The sequence below is a fragment of the Primulina huaijiensis genome, chromosome 1, assembly GCF_012295235.1.
Source record: "Primulina huaijiensis isolate GDHJ02 chromosome 1, ASM1229523v2, whole genome shotgun sequence".
NCBI lineage: Eukaryota > Viridiplantae > Streptophyta > Magnoliopsida > Lamiales > Gesneriaceae > Primulina > Primulina huaijiensis.
The window spans coordinates 3920344-3929207 of NC_133306.1; the positions used below are offsets into that span (position 1 = coordinate 3920344).

General features: G+C 37.3%; 1 protein-coding gene across 1 annotated transcript; it reads right to left on the bottom strand.

The window, feature by feature from the left end:
• Nucleotides 1–1981: 1981 nt before the first annotated feature.
• Nucleotides 1982–8864, bottom strand: LOC140978281 (DNA-directed RNA polymerase II subunit RPB2-like). The gene is made up of 25 exons (XM_073443185.1): nucleotides 8445–8864; nucleotides 7718–7939; nucleotides 7339–7629; nucleotides 7052–7249; nucleotides 6914–6978; nucleotides 6732–6818; nucleotides 6533–6653; nucleotides 6410–6454; nucleotides 6176–6313; nucleotides 6026–6098; nucleotides 5862–5938; nucleotides 5685–5792; nucleotides 5486–5602; nucleotides 5251–5406; nucleotides 5070–5174; nucleotides 4634–4759; nucleotides 4477–4554; nucleotides 4274–4369; nucleotides 4075–4190; nucleotides 3915–3984; nucleotides 3776–3829; nucleotides 3561–3704; nucleotides 3138–3437; nucleotides 2629–3051; nucleotides 1982–2524 (listed from the first exon to the last, which is right to left on the bottom strand). Exons 1-25 carry the CDS (start codon nucleotides 8721–8723, stop codon nucleotides 2405–2407), a joined length of 3609 nt encoding a protein of 1202 aa, XP_073299286.1. The 5' UTR covers nucleotides 8724–8864; the 3' UTR covers nucleotides 1982–2404.

The window sequence follows — 8864 nt, forward strand, 5'->3', positions numbered from 1 at the left end:
AGATGTGACTAAACCCACTAACAAAAAGAGGACCACCATGTGAGTGGAGAAAACAGGACCACCAATAATCGGTGGAAAATGACATAAAAACCACTAATAATGAGTGGTACAAGACGAAAGAACATTGGATACTTTATTTAAAAAAGGAATCCAATAAAGAGAACAAGAAAACTGGTCCCAAAATTTTATCTATAAAAAGGGATAAATAAGACCAGTTAAACACACCAGAAGTAAAACTTGAAGATGTATCGGGTATATCTGAAAGTTTTAAAAAGAAGAATCAAGTATAAGAGGAGTGAGGCTGCAGCTCTCAGAAAAATTATAAAGATGTATAAAGAAAAGGAAGACGAGATTTCAGCTGATATCCTCCAAGCACATCTCGACTGGTACCTGGGAGAGATAAAAGATGACGAAAAGTTAATGTCTAGATTAATAATCTAGAAAATAACATTTCAAGAAAAGTAGGACCACTCAACCACTCAAGGGTCCATATGCAAGCTGTAAAGGCTTATCAAGATTTGAAGTCCGTGTTTCACATCCGAAGAAGCCTTCTATAAATAAGGTAGAAAGAAGGAAGTGAAGATCATCGAACATTTTCCTCATTTCTTTCAAAACCAATTGTAATATTTTCTCTTTCTAGTTTATGTGTTTTCAAGTTTCGGCTACTATAAGTAGCTAAGCAAGTTCCTCCTCCTCTACAGGAGGTTTCAATGTAATAAAAGATGTTTGTGTTTGAATAAAGAGATCTTAGCTCTTAGCCCCTCTCATGTATTATTTTCAAAATTTTATCTTTTACTGTACACCTTAAGGTAGGAAACGAATTAAGGTTGTGCTAAGTGCTGCTGAAGGAATCTGCGTCTGTAACCATCGGTTGCGATCGTGTGGTTGGACTGTGAGGAGCAGTTCGTAAAATACGGTGGATATAACCCGGTGGCATTCTGGTCAAAGAGGTAAAAGATTTAATTTATCTTACGGAAGCATGATGGGCCTTTAATTTAAAAAGAAAAATCAATGAAATTAAAATTAAAGTTGAGGGGTATTTTGGGAAATTGGGTATTAAAACCAAACTTAAAACAAAATGGATACTGAATCCTAAGTTACCCAAACTTTAACTCAAGACATTTTGGATGTAGGAGCATGTCTTTACCATTAGACCAAGGAATTATTGTTTATATAAGTATGACTTATAACATCATGATTTCACTCAACTTTCTTGCCAACCCTTTGATTTTATACAAAAACTTATATGAGACGGTCTAACAAGTCAATTTTGTGAAACATATTCTATATGAGTCACCAACAAGAAAATATTATTTTTTATGTCAAATATATTAATTTTATTGTAAATATAGACATGATTGATCTGTCTCACAAATAAAATTTTTTATTGTAAATATGGACAGATAATCCTAACGATTAACTGGTTATCTGATTTATAATCTTTCTTTCCGATAACAATTAGAACTATTAACGTCCATTAAAATCACTGTCCAAATAGAAATAAAATATACTTAATAAGTCTATGTTATATCCCACGTCGTTAAAACGCATCCTCCTTTTCGTGACTTGCAAGGTTCCATCAACAACCACCTTGAATCTGATACGTGTGTGGCCATAACGTAGTCAACTTACCACAGCTAATTGCACCAATTAGACTTACTTCTCAAATTTAATTTTAGTAGTAGTAGTAGTAGTAGTAGTGTGTGTGTGTGTGTGCAGGTACGTTCAGAATAATTAAATAATATTGGTTTTGTTTTTTCATATTTCCCTTTCAAAAAATAGGTTTTGCAAAATAAATTACGTCGTGTTTGGGTGATACTTTGGATGAGTCGAGTTTAAAATTCTTGGAAGTATTACTATTTTTTTCAAATATAAAGCATCATCTTACAATTATCCAGCCAAGTCATTGTTTACCGAGTGACTCAAAAATATTGACAAACATGATAGTATGATATTAATATATTTGAAATTTTTTTTTCACTTTTGGAAAAATCGAGACGGCAAACGATCACCCATTGTCGCGATCCTAAACGGCACCTTTTACAACACTGCTAATTAGTGTGGCCAAGGATTAAGTTGTGTTGCAGTGGTTCAAGAATATGTTGAAACTCTGCTGGTCTAGCAAAATATGCTTCCCCACCAGATTTTAGAGCAGTTGGAAGGATTGGAGAAGACGGTTATTGAAGGGCTCTGTGCAGCAGACAAAACAAGACCATCTTTTCAGAAACTACTGGATGGTCTTACCAAATTAAAATTCAGCAGATTATTGTGGAGCAGTAATTGAGAGAGCATGGACTTAAATTTTTTGTTACTTTCCTTCTGGTATTTCTGGAACTTAAAATCAGAAGAAAATTCTCTTTATTTATATGGTGCTGATCTTGCCTAATTAAAAAGAAGATCTTTTCTATCCCCCTTTCTTCTTCTGCTTTTTAATTGATTCGAGGTCCTTTGTTAGCAGCCTTGGTGAGATAGCCATAGCCATGAGTTCTTGAATTAGAAGCTTACAGGCATAAGGAATGTATGCCTGTCAATACAGAAAAAAAAAAAAAAAGCAGTCATTCAGCGATATATTAGGAGTTGAAGAACATCAAAAAAGCAAAATCCCGACTCTTGGGAAAAGAAATTAACCTGAACTATATCAGTTTTGTTCTTGCAGCTTCTACACTCGAAACTAAGTTTCTTTAAATTGGAAACGGCTATCAATCCACACCTCTCGCATACGTGAATTCTATATGCATCGCTTTGATCAAACAAACGTTCCTTCAAAAAATGTGCTGCCCCATGTGCTATCATGCAGTCACGTTCCATCTCTCCGAACCTTAGACCACCGTCTCGTGATCTTCCTTCGGCGGGCTGTCTGGTGAGGATTTGCATAGGACCTCTGCCACGAGAGTGGATCTTATCATCCACCATATGCTTCAGCCGCTGGTAATATGTTGGCCCCAGAAATATCAAAGATGATAGTTGACGCCCTGTGTGCCCGCTGTACATTCTTTCAAAGCCGCTCATTTGATAACCACATTTGTGAAGAGCTTTGCTGATGTTATCAACCTGAGGAAACATGGATCATCGAAAAAATTTTTTAAAAAAATCTGAACTAATTCTTGGAAACTGGAAGTACGTATATTATCGCTCACGGTAACATCCGTAAAAGGAGTAGCGTCTCCTTCCTTTCCCATTTGAGCAGCCACCTTCCCCATAACACACTCAATAAGCTGACCAATTGTCATGCGTGAAGGAATGGCATGAGGGTTTACTATTATATCAGGAGTAATGCCTTCGATTGTCCATGGCATGTCTTCCTGTGAGTAAGTCATTCCAATTGTTCCCTTCTGTGCGTGTCTGCTACTAAATTTGTCTCCAATTTGAGGTATCCTGACAGATCGCATCCGGACTTTGACAAACCTCAATCCGTCAGCATTTGTGGTTAGCAGAACCTAATATAATGAAGAATTAAGGATCGAACAACAGAAATGTAAGGAACAAATGTTATTTCTAGGAGAACACATATTAACCGAAACAAAACATAGAGTTGTGAATAGAAATCGAAAATTTTGAACCTGATCCACAATTCCACTTTCACTATGGCGTAAAGAACAACTACGATCCTGGCGGGTGTATTTTGAAGATGGTCCTTGAGCTTCATCTTGTGAAAATGGTATCGTCTTTCCAATAATGACATCATCACCAGACACTCGTGATCCCTGATGCAAGCAAAAATTCAATGGTGTATTCTCCAGAAAATGAGAACTAATGTGAAGAAATATATACTCACCGGAGGCGCAAAACCATCAGAATCTAATTTATCATAAGATCCATGACGCATTCCCTGCAAACATCACTGCAACTTTTGCTGGTTTTCTCGGAAGGTAGACAATGCTAGAAAATATTCAAACAAGTTGAAAATTACTAACCATGGTATTGTCGCTACTAGGACACCCAAAGTCCTCTTTCACTAATGTCCCCATCTTTTTCTCCTCATCCCTGTGCCAAAACAAAAAAAATGGAAATGAAATTTGGAAGAAGAAAGGGTGTATCTTGATATCATCGAGGACTCACTGTGAGGAGAATTACCGATATGAACGGAAGAACAAAGACCGAAAAAATCCTCGATCAATCGATGATTGGTTCATGATGATTGAGTCTTCTTGGTTGTATCCGGTGTAACAGGCAATAGCAACAACAGCATTCTTGTGTGAAGGTAAGAGAAAATTAAGTTGTTTTATTATCGAAATATAAAACCTAGTTGAAATTTGATTGGACTATGTCTTACGATGCCTGCTGGAAGCTGCCTAAAATGCAAATGCTCCATTGCACGAGTTGTGACTAGAGGCTTCTGAGGATAGTAAAGTACATAGGCTAGTGTATCCTGTTTCAATCAAATAAAGAAAAGCAACACGGAGGTGTTAAGTGAACGGGAAAAGAAACATATCTGAAATGCTCCGTTAAGTGGATAAATAAGTATTAATTGTTCACCATTCGAAGTTGGTAGTTGGTCACATATATTCCCATTGCTTGCTTTCCCATTGCCGATTGGTAAGTGTTACGAGGGGACTGCACCACGTCATTAAGAAGAAATCCTACTCGTATAATTCATGTTAAGAAAAATATGGACAGAGTTAAGAAAATGGACCTGGTTGTGATCAGGAAATGGTATGATTGATGCACAAACACCCAGTAACAATGACGGATGGATTTCGCAGTGAGTGTATGTTTCGGAGTAAGCATCACTTGGATTAAGTTTGGCATTTAGAAGATCCTAATAAAATCAGAAAATGGAAAATAGAGTAAAAAGTGAATTTGTGAAACTTTGAGCAGGGAATGGAGGAAGTTTCCCCCGTAACTGAAATAAAGAAAGCTGGTGAAGTTTTCAGAAGTGCAACTTTTGCTCCTCCTCTTTCGTTGGTTTTTGTAACTTGTTTGAGATTATGATCTCTTAAGTCAAAGTCCTAGTTCTCTTGATATCAACATCGTTTCCTTGTGATATCTTTGATAATGCTGATATATTTGAAAACCGTAAAACAAAATGAAGTGAGATAGAAGAAAATAGAAGTACACGTGTTACTGACATTCATTGTCATTGATATCATTGTTGTCTCCTCTTCTTCGGTGTCAATATATTCAATAAATCCTTTCCTGATAAGGTCGTGCCAGCCATATTCTTCATGGGATTCCTGAGAGAGAACCAACACCACTAATCACAGGAAAAATATGTAACAGATCATTGAGAGCCATTTATCGTAATCATACCCTTTGCTGCAAGGCAAGAATATCTTTCTTCTTTATAAGTAACCTTTGTTTTTCAACAATGAATAACGGCCGACTACAACGACCATAGTCTGTATACAGTCGAAGTTCTTTAAGACGTATGTCACGAATAATTCCAACTTCTGTATTGACATCCACCTACAATAAATTTAATCCACTCAAAATTTCAAGTTTTAAAATAAAAGATATAAAGAATTCAAGTAATCGGAAGTTTTACTTGTCTCCTTAGCTGTTTGAGAGTCTTGACCAGCAGCTCTGGGTGACGGTGAATGCCAATCCAGTTGCCATTAACAAATATTTTGGTAGATTGAGGAATCACCGTTGGTGATATTTCCTATTCACAGGTAAGAATAACAAGATTAGTCGTGTATGAACTATATTATCAGCACAAAAAATATCTCAGGAAATGTCTGAACCTCAAAATTCTCTGTACTCCACTCGTCCAAAAACTCTAGAATGGGGTTCGCTGCTGATCCCACTGTTACGTACACCATAAGTGCAAGGTTCTTTACTAGTCCACATGCCTGAAATTGAACCAGTGTAAACTGCCAAAACATAATAACACATATTCATCGATGGGTTCACAATATTACCTGTCCTTCAGGTGTTTCGGCAGGGCACATCATGCCCCAATGGGAATTGTGCAGTTGTCTCGGTTTAGCCAATTTACCTAGTTCAAAAGTTTCAGAATAAGAAAATGTCAAAAACTAGGGAACGAAGAAGAAATCAAACTTATCAGAGAAGTCAAAAGCCTCACCCTCTCGGCCGATAGGTGAGTTTAATCTCCTCAGATGGGAAAGCGTTGAGGCATAAGTCAAACGATTAAGAACCTGGTTCAATAAATGCATATGAACAAAAATACAAAGGCAATACTGAGAAGTATTTTCTCAATGAACAGAAAAAGGACCTGAGAAACTCCTGCTCTGGTTCCGGCTGCATTTGCTTGTCCCCAGTTCCCGGTAGCAAGAGAATACTTGAGCCCACTTGTAATTGTTTTTGCTTTAATTGCTAACTGTAAATTTACATCCTTTCCATTGTCGACACACTGGTTCATTCACAGAAGTTCTCAATATTAAGTCGTAGGAGCATTATATATAAGAAATACAATCAGTTGTCCTAAGATGCCTTTAAATAAAGAGACCTTTTGAACTTGAGATCTCACATCCCTGATTAATTTTCTGAATAACTGCACCAACACCAATGAATTACCACATGAATTTCATCAAAGTTATCCAAAGAATATCGAAACATTAAAATTGCAGACCGTCCTAAATAAACCGCCAAGTAAAGGACCGGCAAGGTCCAGTCTCTTGTTCGCGTAGTGATCGCGGTCATCTTCTGGCCTTCTTCCAAGGACACAAAGTAAGAGTCTGTGGATTATATAACTGGAAAAGCCAAACCTATCACTTTTGGACTTTTAGCAGCAGAAATCCAGTTGAACAACCTTATTTGTCGAAACTAACCCAAAATAATAAGCTTTCTTTGTTTCACAATACTCCTCAGTACCAACATGTGGAAGCATTTCTCTTTGGAGGATTTCTTTGGCATACCTATCCAAGATAAGAGTGTTCTTAAGCATCAGGATATAACAGTATTGCACAGTATTGTTTTATGCATTAATTAAGCTTGATCACTTGATGCATACTTGATTCTTTTATCTCTCGTAACACCAGTAGTAGATCCTCTCTTGCCAATGTAGTCAAGCGCAACCTAGCAAAAATATGTTTCAACAGTTCAGCAGCTGCTTATGGCTCTATGTATAAATAAGAATTTCAATAAACACCTGTTGATTTTGGATCACAAATGCCTCTTCCAAGGAAGGCCTAAGCAATTCCATCATTTGAACATCGTTAAAATCATAGCAAATATGTTCTAAAATATCTTTGTCCGCGACAAAGCCTAATGCACGGAAAACAATTATTATAGGAATTTCAGTCCTAATGTATGGCAGTGTAGCGCGAATATACTGCGCCGAGGATCCCTGCATCACAAATACGTAAGATCACGTTCAAATTTAAGTCAATGAAGCACAGTAAATTTATTATTCATATGATGAGGAATTTTGATTACCCCTTTAGCACCGGATCTAGACAGCATCCTAACAAACATACTGCTGGGTGCCTTGCTTTGAGACTCAACTACAGATCTAACTTCAGCTACATATGAATACTTGTTAGGCTGCCGTTTCTTGAACACATAAACATGATTGCTGCTCATCTTTTCCTGAGCAATGAGGACTTTCTCGCTGCCATTTATTATGAAATATCCACCTTGATCATAAGGGCACTCCCCCAACTCTGTTAAGTCTTTCTCAGATAGATGATACAAACTACAATAGCTCGAACGAAGCATTATTGGAACCTAAAGACACGGTAACATATAAGAGAAATGCTTGGATCACAGATCTATGATAAGGATCAAATGGATTAAGACTCGACAACCTAAGTACCTTTCCAATGAAAACTTTGGTGAATTCTTGAGTTTCCGCGACTTCTTCGCAGTCATACCCCCTTTTTATGACTCTCTTGGTGACATCCACGTACAATGGCGAAGAGTAACTCAAGTTTCTTAATCTTGCAGCTTTTGGATACAATGTGTTAGTCTCCCCATCAGACTCAGTCATCATAGGTTTACTCAGGTAAATCTGGCCAAAGTTAATCCTGTAGATTGTCTGAATAGCAGTTTAAAATAAGTTCATTTAAAAAACATTAGCCAAACACCATGAGCCCCAATTTTGCCAGTTTTCATCTACCCGATCTCACATAGTTCTTTCCATGCATCACATGTTTTTGTTATTCATTTTAGGACGAACAAAGAAATCTGAACATTTTTTCAAAGAATAAATGCATGCATGCCCCGAAAGGCCACTGATGTGTAATAATTGTTTTCCTTCTTTGAATCTTTTTGCTGCCCGAAAAGATCCACTGAAATGATTTTAAAAAATTACTGATTTGGGGTGACCATAGAAGAAAGCCGATTAATGTCGACCAAATCTTTTACACTACTACTTAGAATCAAGTCAAATTGCTTAGAATAAGTTCCTTTATTCTAATTCCAAAACTTCAATTCGTTAATCTTTAAGCTTCTTTATAAAATAATTCAAAAAATTTCAAAATAAATTTGAGTTTCCTAATTCGCAAGTGATCCAACACAAGAAATAAGAAAAGGCAACCAACCTCAACAAAATCGGAGCTTCGACCCGGGTAATGCTGAGCCTCGGGTCGGATCTCAATGTTGGCGGACTCATCCACGATTTCCTGCATGGTATTCTGTATGAACTCGTTGAACGAATCCAACTGCTGCCTAACCAATCCCTTCTCCTCGAAAAACGCACTGATCACAGCCCATGCATCCTCCTGCGAAATCTCTTGAGATACATCGTCCTCCTCGTAATCGAGTTCTATTTCACCGCTATGCTCCCGATTCCCGTGTTCAAATCCCCCGCCGCCATACATTTCAAACAGCAGGAAAATGAATCAATCAGAAAAGCTTTTGTTTCTCCTTTCTTACGATTTCTCTCTCTCTCTCCCCCCGTTTCTGCTCTGCTTTTCCTGTTTCCTCGTTGCATTAATTGAAAATTGTGGGTTTCCAACCGA

Excerpts from the sequence above, each read along its gene's own strand:
- LOC140978281 (XM_073443185.1), bottom strand. The coding sequence starts at position 8,723 with ATGTATGGCGGCGGGGGATTTGAACACGGGAATCGGGAGCATAGCGGT. Across the intron at positions 7,940-8,444 it reads GAAGCTCCGATTTTGTTGAG|ACAATCTACAGGATTAACTT; the intron begins GTTGGTTGCCTT and ends ACTGCTATTCAG. Across the intron at positions 6,314-6,409 it reads TGAGATCTCAAGTTCAAAAG|TGTGTCGACAATGGAAAGGA; the intron begins GTCTCTTTATTT and ends TGAATGAACCAG.